Source organism: Lissotriton vulgaris, chromosome 1_1 (genome assembly GCF_964263255.1).
Source record: "Lissotriton vulgaris chromosome 1_1, aLisVul1.2, whole genome shotgun sequence".
NCBI lineage: Eukaryota > Metazoa > Chordata > Amphibia > Caudata > Salamandridae > Lissotriton > Lissotriton vulgaris.
This window is the reverse complement of record NC_141685.1, coordinates 1,922,763,673-1,922,777,641: the sequence shown is the minus strand read 5'-3', so window position 1 is coordinate 1,922,777,641 and position 13,969 is coordinate 1,922,763,673. Positions and strand designations below refer to the sequence as shown.

The 13,969-nt window shown below is 39.8% G+C and overlaps 1 protein-coding gene across 2 annotated transcripts in view; it reads right to left on the bottom strand.

The window, feature by feature from the left end:
• NAV3 (neuron navigator 3) overlaps nucleotides 1-13,969 on the bottom strand; it is a 1,035,010-nt gene that overhangs the window by 250,551 nt on the left and 770,490 nt on the right. For both annotated transcript variants that reach the window (XM_086919576.1, XM_086919578.1), the window contains exon 22: nucleotides 9,939-10,016. In XM_086919576.1, coding sequence (XP_086775702.1) covers nucleotides 9,939-10,016 — 78 coding nt within the window. The remainder of the gene's footprint in view (nucleotides 1-9,938; nucleotides 10,017-13,969) is intronic.

Genomic DNA, 13,969 nt, shown 5'->3' with positions numbered 1-13,969 from the left:
CCAGCTTGAAATAGCAGTTTAAAACAGCGCTACAGGCTACTGTGGCAGAAGTCATGTTTTAAAAGGCTACTTTAGTGGTGGCATATTGAGTGCTGCAGGGCCACAAGAACCATTTATTGCACAGGTAAGTCCATTTACTAGGGACGTACAAGAAAATTAAATGTGCTCATTAGGTGTAGGCCAGTTTTACCTTGTTTAAAGGAGAAATCAGAAGCACTTTAGTGCTGGTTACCGGTTGTATAATATACTGCAAAGCAGGAGTGAAGGTAAAACGTTTGGGCTACTACCATACCAAGGAAGTCAGGTATAACAATGAAATGTAGACCAGGTGAATAGACACATACAAATATTGTATGTTTGTAATTAATTGTGTTTGTATATTCTCAAAGTTAATGAAGTGTAAGTAGTGAGATTTACAAACCTGTTTTTATAGAGCTCACAGTTTTATATCGTTTTTGACCAAACTTATAGAAATATATACTTAAATAAATAAAGAACGCAATATAACTTTTAAAAGGTGAGGAAAAGAGGTCATTATGGGGTTGGCCCCTGCTTTTTAGGGCAGAAAATGCATTTATAGATTGTAAAGCAAGGCTACCTGCTTTCTAAAGAAGAGAGAGGTGAACATGGTTATACCACTAGATGGCTCCGGATCCTTAAGCCCTAATTTTTTCTTTCTCCGGGGATGCTTTTTAAAATCTATACTTAGGAGCAGTTGGACTGAGCCCCACAAAAACTGTTGAGCAGGTTTGTAACACAGAATAGTCACATTAGAGAGATGGAACAGTGAAAAGAAAAAAATAACAAAAAGAATAATAAGGAATTCAAAAATTAATTTCTTTAAAACACTGATGACAAAATTTAAAGAAGTAGGTAAAATTCTTCTACTGGTGACCAAGAAGTACAATTCTGTCTTGCGGCTTTAGATAAGAAGGATGAGAAAGAAAGATAACCTATAGTAATTATATATTCATTACAAACAGGATATGTTTTGTATTAGATTGATTGGCTATTTTTTTGTTTTCATTAAGTAGTTACATATCTATGATTGGACTTTCAAATAGAACTCTGAAACGTATAAGGTACACATAACTTACTAAACCTGAAAGTAACTCACTGGTCTCTTTTTCTCTCAAGGTAAACGTTATGCTGTGTAAAGTTATGTCTAAATTTCTATGATGGGAAGAATGCTTAAGGTCACTGGTATACATTACACAATGATAATGTTCTATTTACTGCTCAAAATATATGTAGTGTAAGGCCTATTTGTGGCAGAAGCAGATGTATTTAATATTTGCTCAGTTCTATCCCATGTATGCTAGTATGTGTGTGGCATTTGTATAATGTGAACCTAGCCAAAAGCCAGCTGAGTACTCTAAAGGGTCAAAGTCAAAGATAATATACCTAATTGTTGAAGGGGTAGCTGGATTGTAGAAATAGAAGTGTACTGCTACTACAACATAATGCAGTGTGTTTTAAAGAGGTGCATCTTCAACTCTTTCCTTAATTGGAGTAGGGTTCAGGAGGCCCTAAAAGATACAGTGATATTGTGCCCATAATTTTCTTTCATTTTTACACTTCTTTTCCTCCTTTCTGATGGCGTCCTTGCTACAGTGATACAGAGAGCCACTTTAGATGATGATTGGTTATGCTGCACAAGCGTGCACTTGGGACATTACACATGTCTCTAAAGGATCACATGTGTGCCATAGATTACATTCCATGTATTTTCTCACAAGGCCTTTGACCGACCTTTGCTTATTGCTAGACCTGGCATCATTGGTGTGAGTCTCCCTTCCATTTTGACGGATTGCCTCCTCTGTTTTGATATGTTTTTGCTGGTTTTATGCTTTGGGCACTGTGCCACTGCTAATCAGGGCCACAGTACCAGTGCTCCCTATGTTAAATTAATGTCCTAATTGGTTATTCCATGATAGGGTTCTTTGATTTATCTGTCAGCCCCTAGTACAGTGCACCATGTGTGCCCAGGGCTTGTAGCAAATTCTCCTGGTGGGCTTGCAGCACTGGTTGTGCCACCCACAGAAGCAGCTTGTAAAGTGTGTCTCAGGCCTGCCATTGCAAGGCCTATGTGCAGTCTAGCACTGCCATGTCGGCTTGGCCAAGTGCACCCACTTGCCAGTCCCTAAACTTTCCCTTTGCTTCATATTAGACACCCCTATGGTAGGCTCAAGGGCAGGGTGCATTGTAAGTAAAAGGTAGGACATGAGCTGATTTATGTAGCACGTTCTAATAGTGAATTTCAGCCATTTTCGTTTTTCACTATTGAAGGCTACCTGTTCTCATAGGCCAGAATGGGCAGTTAGATTATTACATTCTTATAATCCTAACTGACTCAGGGAACATGGTAGAAATTCGAATTTAGTATGCCTGAACTCAGAATAATAAAATACATCTTTTAGTAAAGTTGATTTGAATATTCTGTGTTTGAAAATAGAACTTTTAGAAAGTAGGTATTTTCTTGCCTAACTATCCAGGCCTACATCTGCTGGGCTGTGTATTCCTTGTCTGGGTTTATGAGTGACAGGGCTGGGGGATTCTAGGAGACAGGCTGGGGCAGCCCGGGGTGAATAGAGAGTTCTGCATCTAGATGGGAGGCAGGAGTTGCACCTGGGATCTGAAAAGGGCTAGGCCTTCCCTCTACAATGCTGGCTCCACCACCTGTGGCTTGTCTGATGTCTCTGCCCTGTACAGTGAAATGAAGAAGAGAGTCATGTAAACAAAGTACTCAGGAACTGGTTTGGACTAGGCAGAGGCCTCTCTGCCTTTAGAGAAAAGAGGGTTTTTAGGTATAAATATTGGGACCCTGATCCCAAAAAATGTGATCACTTCTGGACAAGAAACCTTTCTGCCAAGGAGAAGAACCAACAAAGCTGCAGGAGTTGTACTGTCCCTCTGCCAGTGTGCTGTTTGCTGGGTTGGCCTGCAGTGGTTACTTCATTGCCAAGAGAAAGTAGAAGGAACTTTGTAAGGACTTTCATCTACGGAATATTCTCCAAGGGCTTGAACTGTGCTTGCCTCCTGCTGAAGTCTCAGGGACAAAGGACTTCACCTCCAGCTCCCCACTGAATTTCCTTGCTGGGAATTCTGACTTGAGACACTTGCGTGCCGCTGGGAGCTGGAAGCAGGACGCATTGAGAAGAAGCGTGTTGCCGCCGCAGCTGAAATTGTCACATCGCCGGAGAAGCGAGTCTTCGCTGCATCTCCCTGGAAGCGTGTGTTCATCGAAGCTGCCTGCTGTCGCATCACCGGAGAAGTGTGACGCCATCGTGAGAGTCACCATTGCATCGCTGTAGAAGCGTGTCACAGGGCCTGTCACGGCTCCAAAGTACAGAGTTGTCATAAGGCTGCCAGCGCGTCATCGTATCACCACATCAAGGGAGCCATCTTCTTGCATCGCAACCGAATCATCGCATCGCATCAAGGCGCCATCTTGCGGATCGCAACGGGCCCGCATGCCGAGAATCTATGCATCACCTCTGCACCGGTAAGGATCATGACGCATCTCCTACTCTGCGCAAGCATTGAGGCTCGACACATCCTCTTCCCCAGATCACGGAACCGACGCATCTCCCCTTTTGCGAGCCTTTTGTTTACTTTGCCTTACGCATCCAGGTACTTTGTTGAGAACTTTGACGCATTTACCATCAACTTGAACTAGGCAACTTGAATAATCTTTTAAGTAATCTTAAGTGTAGTATTTGGGATTTTTTTTGTTTGTGGTCTTGTGTTTAAGTCTATGTAAAGAATACTTATTTTTATAAAAACCTGTGTTGTGTCCATCTGTTGTGTTTTCGCTGAATTACTGTGTAAATTCACAAATGCTTAACACACTTCCTCTGAGATAAGCCTGTCTGCTTGTGCCAACCTACCAAGGGGACGAGCAGGGGTTATTAAGGAGTGTAATCCCCTTATCCTGACTTAGAAGTAAGGGTCCCTATTTGGACAAAGGTGAATACCATTGCCAACTAGAGACCCCAGATCTAACATTTATGTATTGATGAATTTAGGTTGCTGTTGAAACTATGGTAAAGTGCTTAAAGCCTCGAGTTTCTCTTCTTACCATATTCTGCCACTAATATTCTCACTTCTTTGACCTTATAGTTATTAGAGATGCCAGAAGCTAACAATGATCATTGAAAAAGAAGCATATAAGTATTACCTTCTATCTTAGTGTTGCTGAAAACTAACTGAGGTCAATCCCCTGTATTCTTCCAATAATGAATTTTAGATCCTACATGTTACATGTCTAATTTGTGCTCACCATTACTTGAAATAAGGCTCAGGCCTCCGAATAAAAGAAAATGTCAAGGATGGCGCAAGAATTTGAAAGATTCTCTGAATAAACATTGGAACCTTAAGAAAGTTGTCTTCCAAAGCACTGGCTCCAATTCAAAATAAAATAGGGGTTTAAAGGGATAGTTTTTAAAGATAGGCCCAATACAGCCAAATCACATGATACTTCAATAGAAGGAGCATATGAAGTTGTCAATGGAAATACAGTATTCTAATTATCTTTGAATAATAGGTGGCTTTTCTTGCGTCTATCTAGGTCAGTCAAGAGAAAGTGACAACTCATTAGAAGTTAGTGATAATGTGAAATTGATTCTCGTATGCCCTTTTTACCGTGTAGCCAGAGAAATGTATTGTCACTTGTTGTACTTTGTAGAATTGTATGCCACCTGTGTGGCTTCATAATTGCATACAGAAAGCAACAGCTCTCTACGAACTACCTTACACTTCAGAACAAGGGTTAATAACCTGCATTGAGGCGTAAAAAATACTTTAGCTTATGATAAATCTGAAGAATTGTGAAACTGGCTAGATTCAGATAATGAAAGATAGATATCCAGGTTGGGATAGAGAACACAAGTGGTGTATTTTGATATTTAAATTAATTTTGAGAAGAACCAACAAGAAAGGAAAGGTATTTACTAAACAGTTGCTCACTTAATCATTCTCTAAGAAACTCTAATATTTGTACACCTACTATTGATAACTGAATTTATTTTACACAGTGAGGATTTCTGTTTATGGTTATAAGGTATACATTCTGGGAAAGATTCAAGTTGATAAATATTTACCGGGGCATCGTGGTTTTACCCCACATGTACAGTGCAATTAGAAAACAAGTCCAATTAATTAGCGTATTCTCTACTCTTGTAAGATGCCCTACAGATGTAAAGTACATGGTTAACTTTCAATTTTCCATTGCCATAAGTCAGAAAGGATGACAACTGATACGATCTCTGTTCTTGAAAAAGAAAACAGTGTGATTTTGCCTTTCCTCATGACAAAGAAAATGTGTACTTCCGATTGTGCATAACCAAGTTATTAGGATGGTTTTCAGATCATAAGTCTGAGGAGCCCAGAAATGTCTCTCTATTGATGAGTTTGGGGGGATTTTTAGATCAGACAAAATGCATTTATAGGGATGTCTGAATAATTCTAAAACTGCTCAACTTGAGGATCCTTTTGCTGTACTCACAGAGAACAAAGCTGGTTTATGATATTCTTATCTTTGGCTTTGCCATATATATAGGGTAGACAAAGCCATGTCCAACTTTGAATTTCTCCCTGAAACTCTAAACTTAATGTGGTAGTTTTAGTGCACCATAAACTACATAGAGGTTAAAACGTGAATTAAGATGAACAGGGCCTATGCAGTTGTTACAATCATGATAAATCAAGCAAGTGGATACCATCATAGAAGAATTGCTAGGAGGTCGTGTACTGTGAGATACTTCTGGAAATCCTCTGCCTTTTTAAGCAACTACAAAAGGTTCTATTGTATTGATATTCCTGGCCCACTGAGAAAAATCTGGGAACTCAGAAGATGTATTCTGATAGGTTCACAAGTTCAATCAAACAGGATTTGTAGAGCATAGCACTGTCACACTTGGGAGTATCTCGCCGCTGGGGTGCCAGGTCTCTATTGAAAAGGCAGGAAACCGCAGGAAGAGGGAAGAAACAAGCAGAAAATGGCAAAACAAATAGCAGAAAAATGAGCGAAAAGAAAGGCAAAACAGAGGGCAGAAAAATGAGTAGGAGAAGCAAAAACAGAAAAACTAGCAGGAAAGACAAAACAGAGGTTAGAAGGTGTTTGGGGAGACCTCCGGTCTTGGAGCCAATCCAAAGAAGTCAGTGTTGTTTCCTATATGCGGTGATCAGGGGCGAAGCTCCAGGGACGCGCAGTTATCTCATGCAACAGAGGGCTTCAAATACCTAGGAGTTTTTATCTCGCCATGTCCCACTATATGGTGGGCACATAATATTACGTTGCTGCTTTCGGGCAACCGAGAGGAGACAAAGTTATGGTCCCACCTACCGCTGTCCCTATACGAGTGTTCGGCAATTTTTAAGATGGTCTCCATACCGGCTACAAAATGTACGATACAATATTCCACGCACATGGTTCACCCAAGCAAATGCAATTCTGAATAATTTTTTGTGGGGAGGGGGCATTGTCCGAGTAGCACTGCGAATTGGTACGCAGTCGAAATACTGTGGCGGGATCGTAGCGGCTGACATATTCGCCTACTATGCAGCATCCCACCTGTTGATCATCAATGAATGGTGGTACAGCTCACATGCTGACCCAGCGTATGCCGTTGAGTGTCTTACAATAGAGGGAACCCCCTTCTGAACCTCCTTTATAGCCACATAAAAAAAATGTTTTGCCTCCAGCCAGCAAAACTGTCATCTAGCTTAGGTGTTACATCGTCAAGAAAATGGGCTGGAATGGGCGCCCGACACAGATGCCCCATCTGTGGCAGGGAACTTACCTATGTCCCGTTGCAGAACTCTCAGGATTCCATACATGGGACCTCCTCAGAATTTCTACTCTGGGTGGCCTTATGCGGGTATCCACCCTCAAACCGTTACAGTAACTGCAAATAGAATTCCAGCTGCCCTTGACACAGTTCTGCAAATACTTGCAGTTGAGACATGGTCTGACTCCCCTAATTTGTTTGCCGAGTGACCTACCGGAATTCCACCCCCTTTAGGGCCACTTACTAATGGGTGATCTGGGGGCGCATAAGATTCGGCAGAGCTAGTAGACACTGACCACCCACGCCCAAACCACATTCAACAGGAGGCATGGGAAGTGGACTTGCCCGACATTACAGATGACTGCTGGACAGAGGCCCTCGCATGTGTCTGTGGAGTCACTATTGCTTGGGTCGGGTCTTGTCCTGGAATCCCCTGCTTGACCCTAAGCTTTTCTTATTCCATAGTACAGAGGGGATAGGCGGGAACCACTACAAACAACACTTACTGTTTTTGAGCCTCACAATTGCCGAACAGGCCATTACCCAGGCGTGGAAGGGGACCTCCTGGACAAAAATGGGTGGATGGCAGCTACGGACAAATGTATGGGGGACAGAAATTGTGGTATATCAGGCGCAAGGTTGCCCACAGAAGCTTAGGAAAATATGGTCCAGTTTGGTGATGTATTGTGTCATAAACTTGCTGCCCCCACCACCATCAGACCCTCTACAAATCCAGTAATCACATCTATACGGGACCATATATAAACATGATGAGTTGTTCTGTCATCTTCACACACACACACCTAGACATACCACGTAGAGTGAAGCACGTAGTAACCTGTGCCAAGTAATAGTTATTGGGCCTGTATGTTCACAGGCTAATTTGTTGTTTGGATATAACTGGTACTATCTCTTTCAAACTGTATCCGTAATGTCTGTTACGGGCACCGCCCGATTTATATCAATATATTCAATAACATTTGTTATTAAAAATGTAACTGCGGGCAGAAAAGGTCAAACAGATGCAGAAAAACAAGCAGAAAAGGCAAAACATAGGGCAGAAAAAGTAGCAGAAAAGTGCAAGAAATTAGTAGAGTAGGCACAAACAGAGGGCAGCAGAGGATAGCGGCCGGCGGGCAAGCTGGACAGGAGAACTGTTCCATTGGGAGCTGGCATGTGGACTTATTCAATGGGGTTGGACTGCCACCTCCATTAAGTAGGTCTTGGGGGGAGGGAAGGACGCTGGGTACCAGAAGGAGCGCTGGGTAGCAAGAGGAGGGAAATGGTGGGATGAGAGAAGAAACTAGCAGAAAAAGGCAAAACAGAGGGCTGAAAACAAGTCAGAAAAACAAGCAGCAAAGCAAAAAAGAGCAAGAAATGAGCAGAGGAGGCACAGACATATGGCAGCAGGAACAACAGGCAGCAGAGGTTAATGGATTGCAAGCAAGCTGGACAGGGGGACTGTCACAGGGGGAGCTGGCATGAGGATCTGCTCAATGGGGTCGTGCAACAGCCTCCATAAAGTAGGTCCTGGGGGGAGGGAGAGGTGCTGGGTAGCGGGAGGAGGGAAACTGCAGGAAGAGGGAAGAAAGAAGCAGAAAAAAGCAAAACAAAGAGCAGAAAAAGGCAAAATAGAGGGCAAAATAATGAGCAGGAAAAGCAAAACAGATGGCAGAAAATGAGCAATAAAAGGCAAAAGCAAGCAAGAAACGAGCAGAGAAGGCACAAACAGAGAGCAGCAGGCAGACAGGCAGGAGAGGGTAGCGGACTGCAGGCAAGCTGGTCAGGATAACTGTCTCGAGGGGAGCTGGCACTAGGGGTCGTACTGTGGCCTCCATTAAGTAGGTCCTGGGGGTATGGTAGTCGCAGGGTGGTGGAAGGATGGAAATGGCTGGATGAGGAAAATAGCAAGAAGAGAGAAGAAACAAGCAAAAAAAGCAAAACAGAGGGCAGAAAAACGAGCAAAAAAGGCAAATCAGAGGGCAGAAAAAAAGAGCAAGAAATGAGCAGAGGAGACACAAACATAGACCACCAGCAGAGGGGAGTGGACTGTAGGCAAGTTGAACAAGAGAACTGTCACAGGGGGAGCTGACACAACGACCTGCCCATAACTTATGTCTATTCTAAAAGAATATTAATGTATTTATTATGAAACCAAATCCTGAGTACTTTCAACTCTTAGAAATGTGTTTTGCTTTATAGTAAGTTTATAGTAAAGAGAGTAAAGAGGTTGACAATACTTAAGTGGCTTTCTTACCAACTTGTGAACTGAAGTTCTTTCTTCATTAAAGGTTGGAAGACCATGAGTGGTTTTGTAATGGAAGCATGTTCCAAGATCAGCATGTATGATACCGCACTGGTCGCATTGAACTCCTTTGTGCTTGTTAGCCACTTATTTGTAATGACAAAAATGCTCCCTGATGCAATAGTTAGTGTAAGCATTTCACTTTCTCTCAGGTGAATATTTTAATTATCTTAGGTCACATACTTTTAAAAGAGGATTGGAGATGAATGGGCAGATTTTCATGTACCAGAGACGATTAACAAAAGAACTGCTCTCGGTTTTCCCTCAGCTCTGCTGATTTCTACTATAACCAGCAATAGAGACCTTTTCGTTGATGTTTACGGGATTGGATATTATATTATTGCCACTCATTATCCGTGGCTAATTAATGTATATTTGTTGTATTTCATCTATTTTAATATCCAGTATAATGGCCATACAATAGATTACAATTTCACATCACTAGTCTATAAAGGGAAAATACAATTCTGTAGAAAACCATAGAATATAATGTTATTATGACTCAAGTGTGTGTAACTTTCTCAAAATAATTTCACTACATCTGTCTTGCATGCAGTAATTTATAGAAATATTCATTTATACCCACTTAAAAAGTCATTAGCATTATAATGGCAGGCTTTAATTGAATAAGAGGATTCAGTAGTAGGTCTTTTAGGTATGTCTAGACAAATAGATGGCATCTTTTCAACAAACGGGCCAACGTTTATTAAAGACATTCAATATTTAAAATGTACGTACATTCATTATTTGTCTGGGTTACAAATAAAAACATACAGTACATGGTCGAATGTGTTACCAAAGATTTGCATAATTTCATATTAAACACTGTGTCAATTACTCACATTTGCAGAAAGCTGGGATGTGAGGGTGGCAACTTTTTCTTGTGAGGCAACCAGCTCTCTTCGTAGTTTTAAAATTTGCTAGAATGGAGGGTAAGAAAACAAAAAAGTTTGGTGAAAGCTTCACTATCTCATTTTTCAATTATTGACCCAACATTTTCAATGAGAAACTGTCCCAGTTAAACGTGAAGAATCAAGTATGGTTAAGCATAATCCTGTAAGGCTGACATTGTGTGAACCATGGATAATGGAGACTTACCCATTAATATAGTGTCTGCAAATTTTTGAGTCCTTGTTAGAATTCCATGTACACAAATGTCATTGTAGGTGCTCAAATATGTCAGTTAAGTGACATTGTCTGTATGTCACATTTTATTTATGGGTGGCTTAATCATGTCAAAGCTGTACTTGCTGATTTACTAATTACTACCCAGTGAAAAATCTGCTCATGATTAATTAATAAATTAAGCAATGTTTCCAAAATACCTATATATCTGTGAATACTTGCTTGATGTGATTAATTCTTAATGAGAAGTTCATGCTAGTTACAGGGAATAAAATAAAAGTGTTTACACAAGAAGTTTATTGATCAGACCAGGTATGCTCTGGGGAGAATGATGAATCGTTAAGCTCAGCTTGAGTTCCTGATGCTGGTTTTACTTGAAAAAAAATATATATATATGTATGTGTGTGTATATATATATACACATATATATATATATGTATATGTATATATATATGTATATGTATATATATATATATATATATATATATATATATATATATATATATATATATATATATATATATATATATATATATATATATATATATATATATATATATATATATATATATATATATATATATATTTAATTCAGTCAGGGTCACTAGAAGTAGGTGACAAAATCCCCATTTGCTGCATATTTTGCACACTTGCCAAAAAGTTGTTTCTAGCTCAAACAGGTCAGACGTTACTAACAAGTTACCTGATGAGTTTCCAGTTATTTACTCCTGTAACTCTGTGTTAGGCAGGTAGGTAATGATGCTCACATTAGCACAGACATTAATGGGTGCCATATTATTCCACATAATTTTCTTGATGTATTATTTTACCAAGACTGCAGAATTATAGGCCTTCCACTATTAAATTATTACAGTGGTCTATGCTTATTTTGTGAAACTTTGACCGCTTGTCTGGTGCACATCAACTGCCCTAACATGAGTACATACCCACATGACAAAATAAGTGTTAGAATACTAATTATGAACCCAAAGTAATGGTTCACGGTTCAAAAGGCTCAAAAGTGTGTAAGAAAATAGGAAAAAACAAGGACCGATAAGTAAATGAGTCTATTAGAATGACATTTGCTCATCATTTCAGAGAAATGCCAAAGGCAATAATGTAGATATAGGGTTTTTTAAGACAAACAGGCTATTCAACACATTTCATGTGCAATGCATGGTTAGAAATTCTGTACTGATGTAAAATATATCACATGCAGACACACAACAAAAGAAATTAAGAACCAAATAGGTGCAGGGAACATGAGGTTTTGTCAGATAATTAGTAATGCCAACAATCTAGGAAATATCTATTTCACTACACAACCCTCCTAATTATTTTTTTTAAATCAGCACATATTTGACAGTGCCCTGATAATCAAGAAGGGACTAAGGGCCTTGTATATCAAGATATTTCACCATAGATACACAGTAGGTAAACACTCAGGCCCTTATTGAATCAATTACACGTGGTAATATCCATGGGGAAGTGAAGTAAGAAAGCATGCTGCTGTGAAGATACCACAGACACCATGAAGGGCTGGATAAAGAAAAAACACATTGAGAACGAAATATAAGCTGTTGTCCATGGGGCAAATCGGGTATTCTAATGTGATAATTTTTTGACAAATGGCCACAAGACAGGGAACTGACGAAGTTTAAGATGGAAAACATTTTTAAACTTGAAAGGCATTGAAAAATGCATGCTATTGATGTACCAACTTCGCAGTTAAACTGTGAGAATTTGGATATATGAAACATGTCACTGTATTTAAATTGCATTTATATAGTGTTTACTACTTCTGACGGGGTACTGAATTATATCCAAGTCTCTACAAAGCCTCAGCAGCACCGTCGTTGAATTCCCATATGGAAAAAGCACCATAAGCCTGTGGTACCATAAGGCCACTGCTTTCTCTGTAATCTACAGGAGTTTAGGGAACCCTATTTTTCATTTATGCAATGCTGTCTAATAATGCCTATTAAAACTGAAATGCGACATAGTTTTAAGAGGTATTTAATGACATACCAGTTTTATCAAGCTACCTGAATTATGCTATACATGATTAAATGGTTTGTTCTTCTGCCCCCATCAGTTCAGCGCACTCCCTGGAGAAGCCTAGCACTTATTACTTGATTTGAGGAGGTGTTTTCCGGCGGTTGGCACTCATACTTAATTCTCAACAATGGCACTAATGCCAGTCCACCACATGGTGGAGTTGTCTGTCTAATGTTGAGATGAGCACAAAAACAAAAATATTTTAATATACACTAAAAATTCAAATTCTGACTATTCCACGCCATTTTTATTGTTTTGGGTGGCTTTGAATAGTCTGAAATGTTACTCTTGCAGCAGTGCGATGGTCAGTAGTTATACTGGAACTGTTATTGGCAGCAATGAAGAGTGGCAATCAGTGGTGCAGGATGCAGTGGCTTTCTGAGAAGGGCCCCGACACTGACATGTTCACAAATTAAGCACTGCTTTCACCACCTGTGTTTACCCCAAGTATAAATATATGCAGATTTATTTTGACTTTGTGTACACTTAAATTCCAGCATTCCTTTAAAAAAATCAATTTGGTCATCACTGTTTCAAGTAAAATGGTTCTGAATATATGGTACAGATTAAAATATGTTAAAATGTTTTCATTGTTTACTTTTTTGTCTATGTGCCAAACCCAGATAACATTCTCAATGGGGGATTAGGAGAATTCCCTCTGTCAACGGTACTATATAATTAAACGTAGTTCTCTCTCACTCAGAAAACGGATCTTTGTGCATCTGTCTTTAATTGCGTCCACCTTTTTCTGGGGTTCTTGTTAACAATCGTGACCAATCACAAACTACTCCCTGCTGTGAATCAAGACGGTCTCCTGTCATTCTTCACCGTGGGCCAGTGGGAATAGCAAGCCAATAAAAAAATCTAAAGAACTTGAAGAATCACTACTGAGACAGGGGCTTTGTCTCTTTCCGAATGTTGCTTTTCTCGAGAACAAATTTTGATTAGGAAGAAGTTGTGTGCTTCTGTTGAAAAACCTTGTTTGGGTAAACTTTTTGCCTTGTGTGAATGCTTGTACTTCATACTGATGGTCTGAGCTGCTCACGGTGGCAAGCCTTGGATAAAGGGTACTGGCTTGCTCTGTTTATTAAGAAAAGTTGCGATAAAGGCAGAAATGCCAGTAAGCCTTTATTGGTGAATTGTTATTATACCATGTAAAAGCTGATACACCAGAATTTTGTGACAAGAAATCTCACATATTACCATAGTAGACAAGGAGTTTGGTTTCAGCCTGTGACAAACCTCTGAGGGTAGAAGATTTACACTTTGACAAGCCTTGCTATATAGTTTAGGATGGGTTGCAAATTGTTTTGCCAATTGTACTTTTATACATATTTGTAATTTTATGATTACAGAGAGCCCAAATGTTGATTTCCTTCAGTAAAGATTTGGATTGAGCAGACATTGTATGCCTGCACTTAAGCGATCTGCATGAAGTGAATCTGGATTGCACTTTCTGTCATATTGTCAAGCTTATGCTCAATCAAACAGGACTGAGAAGGTTATGGTAACAGGCCACTGACTGATCAAGGTAATTGTGTACATCTTTAAATTTTTTTGACTGTATGCCTGAGTGTAATTTGTGGGAAAGTTTAAGCAGAATTAAATAGGCCTGAGTTAGTTACAGAGACAGGTCAATGGTAAAGGCTACATGCCTGATTGATTCTCTGGGAATATTTTTATCAGATGG